Source organism: Staurois parvus, unplaced genomic scaffold, assembly GCF_062004578.1.
Source record: "Staurois parvus isolate SC_StPar_1 unplaced genomic scaffold, SC_StPar_1.0 ptg000401l, whole genome shotgun sequence".
NCBI lineage: Eukaryota > Metazoa > Chordata > Amphibia > Anura > Ranidae > Staurois > Staurois parvus.
This window is the reverse complement of record NW_028318197.1, coordinates 3,982,821-4,003,416: the sequence shown is the minus strand read 5'-3', so window position 1 is coordinate 4,003,416 and position 20,596 is coordinate 3,982,821. Positions and strand designations below refer to the sequence as shown.

Here is a 20,596-nt window from a genome sequence, read left to right as displayed (position 1 = left end):
GTATTTACTCAAGAAAAAAAGCTATAATTCTACTACTTTACAAAACTCTGGTTCGGCCACGACTTGAAAATGCTATCCAGTTCTGGTCACCAATCTTCAGGAAGAATGTGCTTGAACTGGAGTTAGTGCAGAGAAGGGCAACACATCTAATAAGCGGGCTGGATGACCTCAGTTAAGAGGGGATATGATAGCGATATGCAAATCCTTGAATGGTGACTCTAGCATTGGGAGGAAACTTTTTAATATATGAGATGTGTCCGGAATATAATGAGAATGAAGTCCCTACACTCGAGAAGGGCTCTGAAGGGAGAAGCTGGCCAAGGTCACTTGGGGTGGGGTGCCAGGTATATGTTAGAACACTGATCAGTTGCATTCCAGCCCTGTCAGAGTCGAGACATTCTTTTTTGTAACACTCTGTTCAAGTGCCTCATATTAAGACAAATACAAGCGAGTTTGGAACAGTGGCACGCGATAAAAGTTTGTGTGAAGTATAAGCGCATCAGAAACTTTGGAAATGGTAAGGAAAGCTTATGGAGAAGCTGCGCTATCATCTGCACAAGTGTACTGATGGCACAAGGCCTTTAAGGAAAGATGAGACGGTTTTGAAGACGAACAAGAATCAGGACGCCCTTTTTCATCAAAAATGGAACAGAATGTGGATGCAGTGCAGGTCTGTTCTCAACCATGACCAACGGCTCATTATCAGAATGATTGCAGAGGAAATGGGAATTACCAAGTCAATTGTTCATGAAATCATCAGACACAGTACTTTGGCTGTCAGAGTTTTTGGCTGAAAAACACATCACGGTGCTTCCCCATTCACCCTACAGCCCCAACTTGGCTCCTTGCAACTTATATTCCCAAAGATAAAGAAGGGTTTGGTGATGTGGATGATGTCCAAAGTGCCACTAGGCAGGCTCTGAATGCCATCCCACTTGAAGACTTCCAGGGATGCTGTGAAGAATGGAAAAATTCGCTGGAAGCATTGTGTACGCTCACAAAGTGCATACTTTAAAGGAGACAATGTTCAATTGTAAAATTATTCAATAATTTAAAAAAAAAAAAAAAATATCATTCTCATTACTTTCTGGACACACCTTGTAGGTCTCTAAAGAAGACATCCGGCCATACAATTTGGACACGTGGACAAGAAACTGTTGATCTTAAACTGCGTAAAGGGTTCTTTACTTTTGGAGCGGTGAGGATGTGGAACTTCTTTTCACAGTTGGTGGTGTCAAAGGAGAATGTACATAAGTTGAAAAAAAACAATAGTACAAAAAAAAATGTTTGAGTTTACTGGCACTTTAAGATGATTCTATGATGCTAACAAAGGCGCCAAAACATGTCTGGTGCAAAAATTATTTCACTGGTACCTGTGGGCCAGTGGGTCACAAAATGTTGTGTCCAACTGCTTGTTTACCACTGCTGTGCCTTAGACATTAATAGGGAGATCTGACATACAGTTGCAAGAAAAAGTATGTGAATCCCTTGGGATTACGTGGAGTTTTGCATGAATTGGGTATAAAATGTTCTCTAAACGTCATCTAAATCACAACAATAGAAGAACACAGTCTGCTGAACATAATACTATACAAACATTAGATGTTGCCATGGTTTAATTGCACATAACATGTAAACATTCACAGTGCAGGGAGGAAAAAGTATGTGAACCTTTGGACTTAACTGGTTGACCCTCCTTTGGCAGCAATAACCTCAACCAAACATTTCCTATAGTTGCAGATCAGACCTGCACAACGATCTGGAGTAATTTTGGACCACTCCTCTTCACAAAACTGTTTCAGAGTAGCAATATTCTTGGGATGTCTGGTGTGAATCACTCTCTTAAGGTCATGCCACAGCATTTCAATCGGGTTGAGGTCAGGACTCTGACTGGGCCACTCCAGAAGGCGTATTCTGTGCTGTTGCAGCCATTGTTTTGTTGAATTTCTTGTATGCTTTGGGTCATTGTCCTGTTGCATCACCCATCCTCTGCGGAGCTTCAGTTGGCGGACAGATGGTCATAGGTTTTCCTGAAAAATGTCTTGATAAACTCTGGAATTCATTTTCTCATCAATGACAACAATCCGTCCAGGCCCTGAGGCAGCAAAGCAGCCCCAAACCATGATGCTCCCTCCGCCATGGTTTACAGTGGGGATGAGGTTTTGATGTTGGTGTGCTGTGCCTTTTTTTTCTCCACACATAATGTTGTGTGTTCTTCCCAAACAACTCAATCTTGGTTTCATCTATCCACAGTATATTTTGCCAGTAGTGCTGTGGAACATCCAGGTGCTCTTTTGCAAACTTCAAACGTGCTGCAATATTCTTTTTGGACAGCAATGGCTTCCTCCGTGATGTCCTCCCATGTACTCCATTCTTGTTTAATGTTTTCCTTATTGTAAATGTGTCAACAAAAATGTTAGCATGTGCCAGAGATTTCTGTAGGTCTTTAGCTGACACTCTGGGATTCTTCTTTACCTCATGCAGCATTCTGCGCTGTGCTCTTGCAGTCATTTTTACAGGACGACCATGCCTACGGAGAGTAGCAACAGTGCTAAACTTTCTCCATTTGTAGATAGTCTGTCTTACCGTGGACACATGAACATCAAGGCTTTTGGAGATACTTTTGTAACCCTTTCCATCTTCATGCAAGTCAACAATTCTTGATCGTAGGTCTTCTGAGAGCTCTTTTCTGCGAGGCATGGTTCACATCAGACAGTGCTTCTTGAAACCAGTAAACCCAAAACAGGTGTGTGTTTTTTAAGGGCAGGACAGCTGTCAGCAACATATCCAATATCATCACACTGATTGGAGTCAAGCTTGGCTCACTCCTGGCTCCAATTAGCTCTGGGAGAAGTCATTAAGCTAGGGCCTCACATACTTTTTCCTCGCTGCACTGTGAATGTTTACATGTTATGTGCAATTAAACCATGGCAACATCTAATGTTTGTGTAGTATTATGTTCATCAGACTGTGTTCTTCTATTGTTGTGACTTAGATGACGTTCAGAGCACATTTTATGCCCAATTCATGCAAAACTCCACGTAATCCCAAGGGGTTCACATACTTTTTCTTGCAACTGTACATCAAATAGTGAAAGTGCATATCAGATATAGAGGGGGTAGTGCTAACATCTGAACGATCATATTCCTGTTTTTGTTAACAATATGAAAGTGTTCAAAGGGAAAAATGCAAGCAGCTGTAAAACTCACCAATTATAAAGAACTTTTGTTTTCCTCTCATATATGCACTATACTCTTTATCACTTTACATAGTGGCATTCTAAATGTAGATGACATTTCTGCACTGAACATAATATATCTCTGCCTCTCTTAATTCAGATGCTAGCTTTGAACAGGCATTTTCATCATTCTTGTTCTACGTACCATTTCAGCTTTTAATTTTTGTGAGTGCTTCTCTAACCATTCACGGTCATTTCGAATCTTATAATAGCTAATATCTGCTGAAACCTATATCACAAAGCATTCACCCCATATAGAAAAGCACTACAGAGTAGCATAACAGTAGAACAATGTCACCTATTTATTAATATTTCAAATGAACATCTCTGTCGTTCCTTTTATCTTTCTTCTGCTGCTCATGACAGTGTTTGTTTCAAGATGCTTTGAAGCATTACTGCTTTCCACGAGGTCAGCGTGCTTGACTGCCAGGAGAGACAAGCACATGAGTAGCTGGGTAATGCATGTTATCACGTCTAGCTATTGACTTGTAAGTAGCACTTACAATCCTTGTCCTAGGGAGGTTCAGGCTGATGACACTGGTGACCACAAAAGAGACTTAGACACAAAAAGTCCTCTTTCTTTTTCAGCTCTTTGTTAAAAGATTTCTTAGAAACATAAAATGATTTCAAAGTGTTTTCTCCTGCCTTATGCCACTTAGCTCCAGACCCTGTTTTATTTTTTAATGTCTTTTTAGAGCCAACATGGCTTGCAATGCTATCCGTAGTACTTTAAAGAGACAGTTCTTTTTCAGCATTAATAGGCTTTATTCATGAACTTTTCAATATGACATGCATGAACCCGCTCTGTCCTCCTGTTTGTAGACTGAATATAATTCTGCAAGCTGATCTTATTTCTTCAGTTTACTATGAAAATATGACAGAAAATACAAGCAACATGTTTTCTGTAGATGACAAAAGGTCAACATCTAAAGGCCTGCTGAATTTGAGCAGGGCACCATGAGTATTACACTAGTTAGGAGTGCTGAGATCAGACAAACAGTGAGACTGGCCAAGGTGACTAGGGCTTGGAGTATATTATTTTACCACTGAGGCAAGATCTTAGATATACAATGATGTAACTAGGGCCATAATAGTGCTATGAGGCCTGAGGAAGATAGGCGTGCTTCAGTTGGAACTCTGTGGAATCAAATTATATCCATGTGTATGTGAAGATAAGACAGATCCAATATTGTATCATTAAAGGGTTAGTGTTATAGAGTTATTATATATATACAAATACTGTGACCCTACTTGTATATGGTAATATTGCATTGCCTTCTACTTCCTGCTTCCTGTTCTATGCTGACCTGGATGTAGTTCTGTTGTACAACATGATTCCTCACACCAGCAGCTTGTGTTGTCTGCATTCCTGTACATGAAACATGGTGTCAGAAGTGACTTGAATCAGGACTGAGCCTCTTGTTTGGAGCACAGCAGATTTGGGAAACACAGGTTTGTGAACTACAGCCTGAGACTGAGGATTTTCTGATATTTGATAGCTCAGAGGCTTACTGACAATATGGCCGCCATGAATTGTATACCTCCCCCAGAGGGGATGACAATGAGTGGGGATTGGAGCAGCAATTGGGAATCTTTCAGAGCTGAATTTGAAGATTATTCTCTGGCTACAGGCTTGAATGAGAAATGTGCAGCAGTGCAGGCAGCAACTCTGAGAAGAGTCATGGGCAGTGAATGCAGGCATGTGTATGAACACAATCCGACCCTCACAGCAGATCAGCAACACAATGTTACAGCCATTCTAAATGCACTGGAAGCTTATTTCAAACCTGCTAAAAATGTCATTTATGAAAGGTATGTGTTTGGATGCTGCAAGCAAGAAGAGGGACAATCTTTTGATAACTTTGTTACACGCTTGAGAGAAAAGGCAGCAACTTGTGAATATGGTACACTCAGAGACGAACTGATAAGGGACAAAATAGTTCTTGGTATAGCTAGCGAGAGCACACGGGTTGGCTCTGAGGAAGAGGTTGTGTCCTCGAAACGCGTTAGGCAGTTGGTCATCCAGGGTTCCATCGTATGGACTCAGATGTTGTTTGGATCATACATCTTGTTCAGTTTGACATGCCTCTGTTATTATGTCCATTGTGAGTATGATACCTATTTTTGTCTCTTTAATAAATTATTTTAAACGATAATGCACTAGGTCGGTGCGCCCTTTTTCTGTTTCTCCATTTGTATCCAGTGTATTCGGACCACCCCGGTCTGTTGAGGGCAGCAAGCAGTGCATATTCCAGAAAATTCAAGAACATTCCTATTGGGTCTACTGAGTCCTTTCCTAGCGCAGGAGTAAAGTGTTTGTTGTGTTGGAGCACACGCAGGCGCCTCCTAAGAGAACATGAGTTAACTCTAAACACAGCCATTGAGACGTACCGTACAGCAGAGCTCACTGACAGACGTCTGAAGGTTATGGAACAGGACAGACAGCAGACCGACAGCATAAACATTGCAATGCAACATGGCAACATGAACAAACTTCAGCAACGCCGCCTGATTAGCACAAATACTGCCAACACTACAGCTTGCAAATACTGTGGGACTGTGCATCAAAGAATTAACCATTAGCCGCCCGGCCAATGGCCGTTTGGCGGCTTCAAAAGTGCTTTGGCATTCCGGGTGTTTGCGCTAATGCAGTGCCACGCAGCGGCGCGATCTTTCACCGGCCGTGTATCTCGGACACGGCCGATGACAGATCTGAGTAAAGGCCCCTGTTGCTGGTACCATGTGACCTGCTGTGACCAATCACAGCAGGTCACATGACAGTTGTATACAATGGATGGCTTCAATCATGCCATCCATTGTATACTAGTGCCTAGCTGTGAATGGTCACAGCTAATCACATGCACATGTCATGTGATTAGCTGTGACCAAATCACAGCTAAGCACAAAAAAAAAAAAAAAAAACCTGAATGAATCTATTTCATTCAGGTAAATGCTTGCTGATAGCAAAGTAATTCTTTGCTATAAGCAAATTGTGTAAAAAAAACAAAAAAAAAAAACCGATCACTTCCCCAAAGTAGTACAATGTTACTATGGTAACATTGTACTACTTTGGTCATAGTAAAATATGAAAAAAAATCTTTAAAAAAAATTAAAAAAATGTAATAAAAAATTAAAAATAATAAAAAAATAAAAAAAAATAAAAAAAATATATATATATTTTTTTTTTCATACTGTCACCAGTCAGTGTCCCTGTTCACCGCCATGCCAGTTATATGATGATGCTGTACTGCACTGGTGACAGTATGTAAAAAAAAAATAGTGAAAATAATTTGTTTAATTTTTTCATTTTCCGAAAAATTATGACAAAAAAAATACAAGTTCAAAAAACTCACCATGCCTCTTATGAAGTATGTCGGACTGTCTACTCTGCAAAAAGGGGTCATTTGGGGGATATCTGTACTATTCTGACATTCTTGGACCTCAAGAAATTAGATTGGCTGTCAGTACTTCAGGATTGATCAATATTCAGATCTATACCATAGTTTGTGAACTCCATAACTTTCCTACAAACTAAATAATACATCCTAATTTGGGTTATTTTCACCAAAGACATGTAGCAGAATACATCTCGGCCTAAATTTATGAAGAACAATTATTTATTTGTAAACTTTTATAACAGAAACGAAGAAAAACGTGTTTTTTTTTCAAAATGTTTGGTCTTTTTTTGTTAATTTAGCAAAAAATAAAAACCCCAGCAGTGATTAAATACCACCAAAAGAAAGCTCTAGTTGTGTGAAGAAAATGATAAAATTTTAGTTTGGGTACAATGTTGTATGACCGCGCAATTGTCATTCAAAGTGTGAGAGCGCTGAAACCTGAAAAATGACCTGGGCAGGAAGGTGTAAAATTGCCTGGTATTGAAATGGTTAAAGAGCAGTGTCCAGCTTATGGGAAGTCTTGTAAGTCTTGTGGAAGAACAAACCATTTTGCTAACGTTTGTTTGTCAAATAAACGACGGCCGTCAATAGGCAAATTACACAATGTGGAGAACACATCCGCATATGAGGAAGAGACACACACCACTGAAGTTATATACAGCAGTGAATTGATCGGCGCTGTGCAATCCAGAGGAAAGAAATGGTTTGTCACTTTACATTTAAATAATAAGCCCCAATCCTGTCAGCTCGATTCAGGAGCAATTTGTGATGTAATGTGCTTAAGAGACAAAATGGTGTTAGCACCAGAAGCACGTCTACTGCCAAGTGACACCAGATTAAAGTTATACTCCGGTGCGATTATGAAATCTCTAGGGCTCTTCAAGACAGAATGTGCCATACGTGGACTAACACACAAGCTGGAGTTTGAAATTGTGGAAACCTGTCAAAAGCCACTGTTGTCTGGCGCAACCTGCGAGCGTCTAGGGTTGATACGTTTCTCCATCCCTGTGGAGCTTAATGTGATGGACAATCTCTCCAAGGGGCCCTTGACAAAACAACTGCTGCTAAAGGAATTTAGTGATGTGTTTACTGGGCCAGTAGAATCTGTACCAGGGGAAGTTCATTTCGACCTTGATGTGAGTGTCCCTCCAGTCCAATGTGCACCACGCAATGTGCCGGTGGCATTAAAACAGGCAGTTAAGGCACAGCTTGACCAGTATGAGGCCAATGGACACTTGGCACCAGCGACAGACCCAACTGACTGGATAAGTAATATGGTGATTGTAAGGAAGCCAAATAAGCTACAAATATGCATAGATCCCAAATTCTTAAATATGGCACTGAGACGATCTCACTACATCATGCCCACTCTCGAGGATGTTTTGTACAAGCTGCCTAAGGCACGTCTGTTCACGCTTGTTGATGCCCGGGATGCATTTTTACAGTGTAAGTTGGATGATGCAAGTAGTTACATGACAACCTTCTGGACTCCGTGGGGCAGGAAAAGATGGCTCAAACTGCCTTTTGGAGTATCAGTAGCACCAGAGGTGTATCAACGTAAACAACAAACTATTGGCTTGACTCAGTGGTATTGAACCAATAGCTGATGACATCCTTGCGGTTGGCTGTGGGGACACAGATGAGGAAGCAGAGCAAGATCATGATGGCAAACTGCTGGAACTGATGAATCATTGTAGGCAGGAAAAAATTGAGACTTGGCATGAAAAAACTGCCATTCAAGGTCAAAGAGGTCTGCTTTGATGGACACATTCTAACCTGAGAGGGTTTGAAGGCTGATCCAGAAAAAATCAGAGCCATACTGGATATGCCGCAGCCAGCAAATGTGAAATCCCTGCAGCGCTTCATTGGATTTGTTACCTACCTAGCAAAATTCCTACCACACCTCTCAGAGGTCTGCGAGCCATTGAGAAGGCTTCTGGACAAGGATGCTGTTTGGCATTGGCTTCCTAAGCATGATAATGCAGTGCAGGACATCAAACGCTTGGTCACAGACACAGCTGGCCTGAAGTACTATGACGTTACAAAACCTGTAACTATTCAAAGTGATGCAAGTAAAACTGGACTTGGGTGTTGCCTATTGCAAGCTGGCCAGCCTATCGCTTTTGCTTCAAGGGCACTGACTCTTACCGAACAAAACTACGCACAAATAGAAAAGGAATGTCTGAGTATAGTGTTTGCCTGCCAGCGCTTTCACCACTACCTCTATGGGCGCGACGAGATCACAGCAGAAACTGACCATAAACCTCTGATTTTATTTTCAAGAAACCACTTTTGTGTGCACCCAAATGTCTACAGAGCATGTTGCTCACGTTACAAAACTATTGCCTAAATGTGGTCTATAAACCTGGTCCTGAAATGTACATTAGTGACACCCTTAGCAGAGCTACAGCAGCAGGAGGTACACCTGAGTATGCACAACACACAGTTTGCAATGTTCAATGGGACCTGGATGTTCTGTCACAGATTAATCATTCAGACTATTTAAACGTCACGGACCAACGATTGCTTCAGATAAAACAGCACACTGAAACCGATGAGAGTTTGCAGGCTCTTAAATATGTTGTTCTGAATGGTTGGCCTGATTCCAAGTTGGAAGTGCCATTACTTGTGAGAGAATATTGGACTTTCAGAGATGAAATCACCATTCAAGATGGTATACTGTACAAGGGGCCAAGGGTCATCATTCCTAAATCTTTAAGATCGGAGATGCTGACTCGTATTCATGCCAGTCACATTGGCAGAGAAGCATGCTATAGGCAAGCACGTGATACCCAATACTGGCCCAACATGCAGAACGAGATTAGAGACTTTGTTAGCTCTTGATCGGCATGCAATGAATATGCGCAGGCACAACAGAAAGAACCTATGATGTCGCATATGCTGCCCACCTGGCCTTGGCAAATTGTAAGCATGGACTTACTGAATTATGCTGGGCAGGATTTTCTACTAATTGTTGATCACTATTCCGACTTTTGGGAGATTGAGCTACTTCCTGACCTGTCTGCTGATACTACCATCAAGCGTTGTAAAGCACAGTTTGCACGTTATGGCCAGCTGGATAGAGTAATCTCGGATAATGGACCTTAATTTGCATGTGAGCAATTCAGACGGTTCTCTACAGATTGGGGATTTCAGCATGTTACCTCATCCCCGAGGCACCCGCAAGCCAATGGCAAAGCGGAATTGGCTGTCAAGATAGTGAAGAATCTTTGTAAGAAGGCCAAGTTTGATGGTACTGATCCATGGATGGCCATTCTACATTGGAGGAACACCCCATCTGAAGGCATGGACAGTAGTCCTGCACAGCGCTTGATGTCTAGGAGACTGAAGACTTCATTGCCTGTTGCCAACAAATTACTTGATCCTTGTGTGGTTACAGGTGTCCCGGCGAAACTGCAGCGGAGGAAACAGATTGCCAAACTGTCATACAATGTGTCTGCTAAAGACTTACCTGAACTAAGCATTGGGGAGCTGCTTCCAGGTGCTTCCAGGTGACAGGACCGGTCTCTAGAGACTGGGTTCCTGTGTTCAGAGGGTTGCTCCTCGATCATATATTGTGGATGTAGAAGGCAGTCTTTACCACCGCAATCGAGTGGACCTGCGAAGGGCAGAACGATTCACCACACAAGCCTATGAGCATCCTGCACATGATACTCCTGAGGTGCTCAATGCCCCAAGTCCTACTGGACCATATACTCAAAGCAGAGAGAACTCTGCTGTCATATCGGGATACAATGAGGATGACATAATGCAGCCACATATCCCATCAAGTTCTTCTTTGCCAAACACACCAGCCAGGAAAGAAGGTAGCTCCTTATCAACACCTTCTGGAGCTGAACGGATTTCCCCAGGCAAAATCCCTGTGGTCTTGCGTAGTGGTTGAGTTTCAAGACCACCAGATAGACTGAATCTGTAGCGTATCTACCAGTAACACAGTATGCCATGTTCAAGACTGTTCAGGATCTGTTTTAGTTTAATTGTTTACAAGGTTTGAATTGAATGTAAAAAAGGAGATGTTATAGAGTTATTTTGCAAATACTGTGACCCTACTTGCATATGATAATATTGCATTGCCTTATACCTCCTGTTTCCTGTTCTATGCTGACCTGGATGTAGTTCTGTTGTACAACATGATTCCTCACACCAGCAGCTTGTGTTGTCTGCATTCCTGTACATGAAACAATTAGTTCCCCTTTAAAGAGGAGTTTCATTCACCCTGTCAAAAAACTAAAAGTCAGCAGCTACAAAAACTGTAGCTGCTGACTTTTAAAAAACAGCCACTTACCTGTCCCTCGGTCCCGCAGTGTGTCCCCCACAGCCCATTTCACCGGCCGTTCTGTATTCCAGGAGGCCGGTATCTTCAGTGTGGGCACCTGGCTGTGATAGCTTGCGGCTTCACAGCCGGGTACCCACTGCGCATGCGTGACGTGAATGGTCCCGTAGTCTTCTGGAGCCTGTCACATGTACCAAAAGACTACAAGAAGGGAGGGAGGACACCTTCTGTTTCCTAGGCGATTGAACCGGAAGTGGGAGCGGGTACCTGTCAAATTCGGGTAACCCCCCAAAGCTGCCAATCCTTAATGGGGAGCGGGGGAGCAGTCCTTAAAGCGGAACTTTCCCTTCTGGGTGGAGCTCCGCTTTAAGTGCTGCAGCACTCCTTTAACAGGAGACTACAGTTCTAATAAGATCAGTGGCAGTACTGTCACCCCAGGTGCTGCCAAGATAGGTTTCTGGGAAGTCCCATAAAAATATTGTTTCAAGGCCCTATGACCTGTAATTATGTCCCCATAGATATAACATATGGGATAATGTACTCAATAACTAGCAAACAGCCTGTTTATTTTGCTAGTACAATGCTACATATTGTGACTGCAAAAACAGATCCTGGGTTTAGCCTGCACATAATTATGTTCTGCATTATGAGTCTGCTTTTAGGCTAGGTTCACATATGTGCGGGTGGTTCCGCTGCGGATCCGCACAAAAAGCCGTGCAGCCGCGCCACCCGCACAGAAGAATGCAGACCCGCGGGCAGGTGCCATTAATTCTAATAGCACACCGCCTGCACTGGAAATCGCAACCACACTGGGAACCGAGGTTCCCATGTGGGCTGCGTTTTCAGAAGAAGTACAGGGACTTGTGTGTCACAGGGCACTGGAGTTCTTTCAAATGAATGGACTCTCGTGCCTGTGCAAAACACACATATGTGAACCAGGGCTAAAGCAGAATAGATAAATATATGTACAGTATGTGAATGGGTCTATCTGCCAAATTATATGCAATTCTGTTTAGCTAGTCATGCAGTTTGCACCCTTATGCTTGTAAACAGATTACATCACTATTTCCTATTTCAGCTTTGCAGCTTCTTTTGTCACCTGTCTACTAATTCTTTGTCCAGTATCAGGCAGCTGACATGAGTAGCAAAACTGAAAATGGAAATAGTGATACCACCTTCCTGGCCATACCGTGCATTGGAAGTGTGAAAATCACAAGACTGGCTGTCTGGAGTTTTGCTTTAGTTCTGAATGCTTATTTCTGCCAGAATGTGAACTGTATCCTTCCCACTGTTTAGTAGAGATTGTGGCTTAGGGTCATTTTTTTCCTCTTATGCATGCAGAGTAAAATGATTATATGGCTTTATTATATACACGGGATATGTCCTCTTGGGCAGCTTTAGTTCTCAAGTGCTCTAGAATGAACATGTTTTTGAGTGCTGAGAGCTGTTTTTGCTCTTCTTTGCTGTATTTTAGATGCTTTTAGCCCTGATGCATTCACAACAGAATAGAAAGGAAAATACATTGAGCACAACTTTTTCCCCAAAAATAATTTCCACTTTTCATTTAGACATGAACAACAAATCAATTTTCTAGAGAAATGTTTCATAGTAGCAGAAATTGTGTGTGGTCTATAGAGAATGTACAGACACACAAGCAGAATGCAACAGAGTCAATTATTTTGGATAGCCACCAGTTCGAATGCAGCATGGAAGGGTCTCAGAAAAATAGTAGAGCATTGTCTAGGACTACTCCAGAGTAGCTTCAACTAAATGTCCCATATAGACATTACTGGAACGCTCAATTTCTGGAATTACAGACTAATTGTATCCAAAAGTAAAACCAAGTGTTAAAGCCCAACTGAGCTTTCAGTTTATATCAGCTAAGTACATTCCATCACAACAGAAAACACAATGGATTTCAAATGGTTTTCTTTAAAAAGAAGGAACAGTGAGTAAAAAAGCCTATCCCCTGCCAGCACGTTCTCTGTGTGGAAGCAATGGCCTAACTGCTGAGTCAGACCTTTAGTTCTGCAATTTGAAAAGCTCATTCTCCCTGTTCCAAACTTTTTAGTGTGACGCTACTAAATAGTTAAAACATACTAGATATTGTGCTAAAAAACTAGAGGTGCTGTGAATACCTCTCTCCCTTATGAGTGCATGACTAGCATGCGTATATGTGCATCCTCCTCAAATAAATCCAATAATATGATGATTTTGAAATTACAGTGTCAAATCCTAAAGAAATTTCCAACTTACTTATGATGTACTACAAACACCTCCCTCCACAGAAATATAAATATGCTCCTGTGTTGAGTTATGCAACAGTGATTGTTTATGATACGAGTGTCACATGAAGGAACGTAGCACTGCATTAATCTCAAGAGCACTTTAAAGTGGACTGCACAAAAGCACTTTGTCTAAGGAACTGTATGTTGTGGATGTCACAAATGTTTGTCATTGCATAGACTCTGCACAGAAACAGATTCGTTTTTCAGTGGGGATGGGGGGAATGTGTTTTGTAGTACATTGCTTGCACTATTAAAGCAATTTTTTAAGGTCTTGTATATTGTAATTTGAGGATGTCACAAATAATCACTGTTGCATAAATCACCACACGAGCATGTTTCTGTGGAGGGAGGTGTTTTGTAGTACATCATACATAAGCTGGAAATTTCTTTAGGATTTGACACTGTAATTTCAAAATCATCATAATATTGGATTTATTTGAGGAGGATGCACATATACGCATGCTAGTGATGCACTCATAAGGGAGGGGAGTGTTTGAAGCACTGCTAGTTTTTTTAGCACAATATCTAGTACGTTGTAACTATTTAGTAGCACCACACTAAAACGCTTGGAGCTTTTGGTATCTATATATCCATTGGAGGATATAAGAGGAGTGGTAGGCAACTACACTGTTGTAATTATTAGTCCATAAGTGTTGATAATAAACCAGTCATTCTCCTTGTTGACTAAAGTAAAACTAAAAGTAGAGGTATTATCTATCTAGCTCAGACTTTTGATAAAGGCTTTTTGTATACCCTTCGAGGTACTCAAGGAACAAAACCAAATTCATAACAAAAGTTCCTTCAAACACCTTCTAATACATCACATTATTAAGACTCAGTTTGGGGCATTGAAGGTGAAATTGTCCTTGTCTCCTTTAGGACATTTATTATTTGGTTCTGATCACACCAAACTCACCCCAACCTTATATGAATGATGGCCAGCCACAGGATCTGGTCCATTTGAGAACACTCACCTGAAATGGCTCCAATGTATACTTGATTCTATGGAGGGTGGATGGGGAGAAGTTACTGGTACCTGAATTTCTGATATCAGTACTGTGAACATGATCACACAGTTCAAATTCATTCATCACTTGCATTATACACCATCTGAGTTATTCCATGTGGGAACTGATGCCAAATGCCCCAGGTGTGGTGTTAACCCAGCAGATATGTTACACATGTTCAGGACTTGTTCACAAATCACTATCTTCTGAAACAGTTTTTTCAATGTACGTTGAAGAAGGGGATACATAGGGAGCTCTTGGATTGAAAAGGCCTTTTGGGTATCCTGATTTGTTTTTTGGCCCTGCAGGTGGGGGAAGCCTAGTATGCACTTCAGCAGCACTTCAAGAAGAGAGAAGCGGAACTCTAGTTCTTTAGAATTCTAGAACTCTGCACCTAGAAGCTCCTTCTTTGTTTTCTATGTTCAATGTACTGGAATCTCATTTGGGCCTTCAGGCCCCAAAGACCCCTGAGGTCTGCGTAGATTCATTCTTATTCAAGATAATTTTTATTCAGGCTAAAACTTCATTTTTCTCAATTGGAAAAATACCCCCCCCCCCCCAACTCTACAACAAATGTATCATCAAGTGAATTCAGCGCTTCCAAAATATAAAATAATCTATACAGGTAGGGCCTGTGTCACAACAAATTCTAAGATATGGCAGTCTTGGATGGATACATCTACAGTCCAACTGTTTGACTTTTCACTATTATGACTGTGAGTCCTCATGCACACTGGACGTTTTTTACAGCTGCTGTTTTTGGCTTTTGACATTTTTTTTACGTTTTTTCTACAGCTAGTAAACCCCCCCAGCATGTTATCCCATGTGTCCATGCACACATAGACTGTAATCAACGTTTGGCAGGAACGTTTTTGTGGCTGGAAAAAAACCCAGGACTAATGGGTTTCTAGAGGAGTTTTTTAGCTGTAAAAACGCTCTAATGCTGAAAAACGCGGCAAAGCGTGGTGAAACACGGAGAATGGTGGTAAAGCACCGCAAACCGGCGTTCCTGGACTTTTTTTGACCAAAAAAGATTTATTTTTGTGGTAAAAAAACACTAAAAAATGCAAATGCGAAAAACACAGGAAAACGCAGCTAAACGCTAATGCAAAAATGCTAAAAAAAGCTGAAAACACATTTTTAACGTGACTTTACACAGCTAATGTTACCAACATTATCAAAACACCCCGTGTGCATGGAGCTTTAGTGTAGTTCTTAAGGGTGCATCAATAGATATGCTGTACAACTGACTTCCACTCTAGTACAAACTTAAAGTACTATATAAACCATACTGTTTGCTGAAGGGAAAGAGAAGTGTGAGTGTATGTATATTGAGCATGTCTGGGTGTGTATGTCTGGGTAGCCTTGACACAACAGTTGCAGTGTCTGCAGTTGTATCCATGTAATCATTACAAAACAGAAGGAAAATTAAAATAAACTCCTTAAAAAATTAAAGAACGGTTTTGTGTGGATTAAAGTATAACTAAAGGTAAAACTTTTTTTTAGTTTTGGATAGAGTGGAGATGAATTAGAGCCCCTGTCAGCTTTTTATTGCTGTCTGTGCTGAGATTTATTTTCTCTATTTGTCCTGTTTATAGTTATGACCGAGAGTGAAAGAAAATCCCAAATTTTGGATTGTCACCAGAACAGAAATAAAGGGGAAATCTCCCCAAAGAGCAGGGGCAGACTGACCATTTGGAAATTCGGGCACTGCCCGAGAGCCCGGGGTCAGTAGGGGGCCCCATGAGATGCCCGGGTATCTTTTTCATAGGCTTTTTTGAGTTTGGGCAAGGACACAGGGGCCCCATGATCCCTTATTGCCCGGGGGCCCCATGAGTTGTCAGTCCGCCCCTGCCAATGAGACACTAGTTCTGGTGACCTTTGTAATAACCAGGGATTCCTTTGAAGGAATGACCTGTTTTGGCTATGGGATGCATAAAAGGGAAATCCCCCCAATGGGATACAAATGGTGAAAACAAATTGACAGGGGTTATAACCCTCATGTATGCCTTGCAAAATAAAAAAATGTTGTACCTTTAAATAGTTTATTCCACTCTGAAAAAGTTGAATGAACCTTTAAATCTCTCTCTGCTGTTTGGAATATGTAAGGCAAAGGTGCTTGTAATCTCATGTACATGCATAAGACATTACATATGTTCATATATATGACCATTTTGAGGCCTTACCTGTGGAAAAACAAAGTAAGGAAAGGTGCCTCCAATCGCATGCATGCAAATATGTATAGTAGCTGTATGTTTATGTATTACTATTTTTAAGCCTTACCTATAGAAGTCTTTGATGAGTCCTTCTTCAAATCTAGAACACAGATTGTTCAACAGTCGTTCGTGCTGTCCATACAAGCATATAATATTGGATGCAGGAAAAGGTTTCAAAGACAGACATGTTATGGTTTCTACCATATTGTACTGATTGATGTGCACCCGGAAGTAATCACCATTCTCTGCCTTTCCTGTTATTATTTCCTGTCCCTGAAAAAAGTCATAGAATGTATTGGCAATACATTTTAAAAGTTTCAGAAGATGATATCTCTACTATCAAAAAGCTGAAGCCATGGTATAAATCTAATTTGGGAAATATAGACTTGAGGTGGTGGTCTGATCATAGAAATGTATGGTTGTATCCTATGGGGTTGATTTACTAAAACTGGAGAGTACATAATTTGGTGCTGCTCTGTATCGTAGCCAATCAGCTGCTAACTTTAGCTTGTTCAATTAAGCTTCGACAAAAAAAAAAAATAAAAACTGGAAGAAGATTGATTTCTATACAAATTTCACCAAATTTTGCACTCTCCAATTTAAGTAAATCAACATCTATGTGTTGTTCACCAGATAAACTCAGCTTAGTTCTTATCTAAGGGCAGCAATGTAGCAAAGGCAGAAGGTATTCTACACTGGAAATGTTATTTACCTCCAGAGAGAAATGTGAGTGTGTCTGATGTGGTCTGTTGTATTCCATAACATTTCTAACCATTCTAAGGTCTATAAAAGTACCATCAGAATTGGCAGTACTCTGGCCCTGAAGGAGATTTACTTTGAAATTAAGTGCTCTGGAAGCCAAGCAAGCTATTATCTGCAACTTCAGACTCTTCCAAAATGTCTGGGTATAATTCCACAAAAAATGCATCACTACCTATTCTAGACCTTGCTGCTTGACCTTGATCTTGCTGCTTGACCTTGACCTATCAATATATAAAATCAAGTACTGCTACTTTTAAACAAATCTAACAATTCTAGCAGAGGGACTGAATGAATTTTCTTCTGCATTTCAATGAACCTGCCTGCTCTTAGTATTACAGTTTTAATGTGGAAGAGACTCATACTTAGCATTTTAAGTGCTCAATTCCAATGGGCAATGTCATTGACAAATTCATATCCCCATTACACATTGTAAACAAACTTTAATGATATGTTGTTAATACCATATTCAGTGGATTTTTTTTTTTTGCTTCACTACCCTATTACACCTTACAAAGCTAAAAAGAAACATACAAATATTCTATATTATTGTCTAAAAGGAAAGAGAATATGTTGCCACTGAAGCACCTGAGCATGAGTGTTTACAAACAATTTTGTGGTGCGTTTTTCTGTGCATTTTTGGGTGACTTTTCATGCATATTCTGGTAGGAGCTTTTTTTTGTTTTAGCCAATGGAAAGCTAGTTACTAGGAAGAGCAGATGGTTGTTAAGACTTGAAAATGCAAATTTTCAGGCATTTTCAAGTGCTCCCATTGATGTATATGGTGCCAAAAAATACCCTATCCTGCTTCAAAAGTAGCTTTAGGCATCTACAAGCACCTGAGTGCTCATTTGTAAACAGGCACAATTGATAGGATTAATTCTCCTTTACCACAAAAACTGCCTGTACATGTAAGGGGTGTCTGTAGATTAAAACAAGAACTGTGCCGCTATTTTGTGTTTGTGTCAACTAATAATGATTTTAGTGTATTTTTAGTGAAATTTCGCTTTGATATTTTCTGTCAGGAATGGGGGGGGCCCTGTCAGGTTGTCTGTATGGGGCCCCATGATCTCTATCAGCAGCCTTGCCTACACCTATAGCAACAGCATTATTGAATTTTACTAAGAGCTGCAGTTTGATTTTCTCGCCAGGCTCCCCTTATCTTGCAGAGGTGTTTTTTTCTTTTTTGGTAAAATAAATGGTTTGGTTTGGTTATTGAGCATTTTGAAGCATTGAACTTCAAGATACAAAGTGCTCAGGTGTGAATTAGGGCTAATGCACACTTAAAGCAGAACTCTAGCCAAAAATAAAAAGATAAAATGAATATCTCATTAAAAGTTTTGTTGCAAATATCACCTTCATTTCTGAGATTTGTTCCTCTAGATGCCTTCAGTCAGATTTTTCAAGCATGCTCAATAACCAGAATTCCATGATTTTAAAGCATTCGTTCACCTTTACCAAAAAATAAAAAAAAGTCTATGCAAGATAAGGGGTGCCTGTAGATAAAATCAAACTGTGCAGCTCTGACTTCAGTTCAATGATGCCTTGCTATAGGTTTAGGCAATTTACGTGCCTCCTGAAGCCTGACTGTAATACTCGCAGGACTTTCCTAGGATGTAGCTAAGAGAGGCCTAGTCATTAAGGCTCACCTCCACCATCACAGGAGTGCGCTCTTTCTCTAATTCAAACCCACTCACATGTTTTCTTTCCCATGATGCAGTGTCTCTGAGCTCAGTGTTTGAGAGCTCACTCTTGTGATGGTGAAGGTGAGCAGTAATGACTAGGCCTCTCATAGCAGCATCCTAGAAGTATTCCAGTAAGGCTTTGGGAGGTACATATATGGTCCACACCTATTGCAAGAGCATTATTCCCCTTTAATCAGAGCTGCACAGTTTGTTTTTATCTACAGACATCCCTTACCTACATAGGCAGTTTTTTTGGTAAAGGTGAACTAACCCTATAAATTGTGCTTGTTTACAAAAGAGCACTTAGGCCTAAAACTCAAAGGTACATTTGAAGAAGAATGGAGCATTTTTGGCACCATAGATTTCAATGGGAGCACCTGAAAATGCCTGAAAATGAGCATTTTCAAGCCTTAACAACCATCTGCTCTTTTTACTAACCAGCTTTCCATTTGCTAAAACAAAAAAAAAAATAGCTCCTACCAGAAAAAGCGCATTAGAACTGTGATTCTAAGAGCAAACAGGCTCAATGAAAGGCCAAAGAAATTGAATTCAGTCCTCCTCTACTAGAAGGTACCACTACCGGTTTAGGAGGAGAGAGGGAGAGGAGGAAGAGCTGTGGAGGTGAGTTGCCCCTGGCAGGACAAGGGACATTAGGGTCAATCCACTAAAGAATTTTGCATGTGATATGAAGGTCACGTGACCCATTTTTCAGAAATTTCTCATGAAATAATAAAAGTCAATTAATAGTAAAATATCGAACGGGAGATAAATACTGTGGCCTTACTAATTCCGCCACTAATGTCAGTAGGTTTTTATTTTTATTTAATTTTTTACAATCTTATATTTTATTATTTTTTAACATTTTTTTGTAGGCCAGAAAGAAAGAGGGAAAGAAAGAAGGAAGAAAGGAGGGAGACACAGAGAAAGAGGGAAAGAGAGAGAGAGAAAGAGGGAAAGAGAGAGAGAAAGAGGGAAAAAGAGAGAGGAAGAGGGAAAAGAGAGAGAGAAAAGAGAGAGGGAAAAGAGAGAGAGAGAGAGAGAGAGAGGGAAAAGAGAGAGAGAAAAGAGAGAGGGAAAAGAGAGAGAGAAAAGAGAGAGAGAGAACAAAGAGAGAGGGAAAGAGAGAAAACTAAGAGAGAGAGAAGGGGATAAAGAAAAGAGAGAGGGAAGGGGAGAAAGAAAAGAGAGGGAAGGGGAGAAAGAAAAGAGAGAGGGAAGGGGAGAAAGAAAAGAGAGAGGGAAGGGGAGAAAGAAAAGAGAGAGGGAAGGGGAGAAAGAAAAGAGAGAGGGAAGGGGAGAAAGAAAAGAGAGAGGGAAGGGGAGAAAGAAAAGAGAGAGGGAAAGGAAAGGAAAAGAAAGGAAAAAGGGAAAGGGAAAGGAGAGACAGAGAGTGAGAAAGAAAGAGAGGCGTATAGAAAGAGGGAAAGAAAAGGAAAGAGGAAAAGGAGAGAAACAGGAGAGGGAAAGCAAGAAAGAAAGAAAGAAAGAAAGAAAGAAAGAAAGAAAGAAAGAAAGAAAGAAAGAAAAGAAAGAAAGGAAATGGGAGACAGAGAAAGAAAGAAAAAGAAATGTATAGAAGGAGGGAAAGAAAGAGAAAAAAAGAGGGACAGAAAGAAAGAGCAAAAAAGAGGGAAAGAAAGAAAGAGAAAAAAAGGGAAAGAAAGAAAGAGCAAAAAAGAGGGAAAGAAAGAAAGAGAAGAAAAGAGGGAAA

The 20,596-nt window shown here is 40.7% G+C and overlaps 1 protein-coding gene across 1 annotated transcript in view; it reads right to left on the bottom strand.

Annotated features, from left to right (window-relative positions):
* Positions 1-20,596, bottom strand: part of CFAP61 (cilia and flagella associated protein 61) — a 409,554-nt gene that overhangs the window by 99,678 nt on the left and 289,280 nt on the right. The window contains exon 25 of the mRNA XM_089686524.1: positions 16,509-16,714. Within this exon, the coding sequence (XP_089542650.1) occupies positions 16,509-16,714 (206 nt within the window). The remainder of the gene's footprint in view (positions 1-16,508; positions 16,715-20,596) is intronic.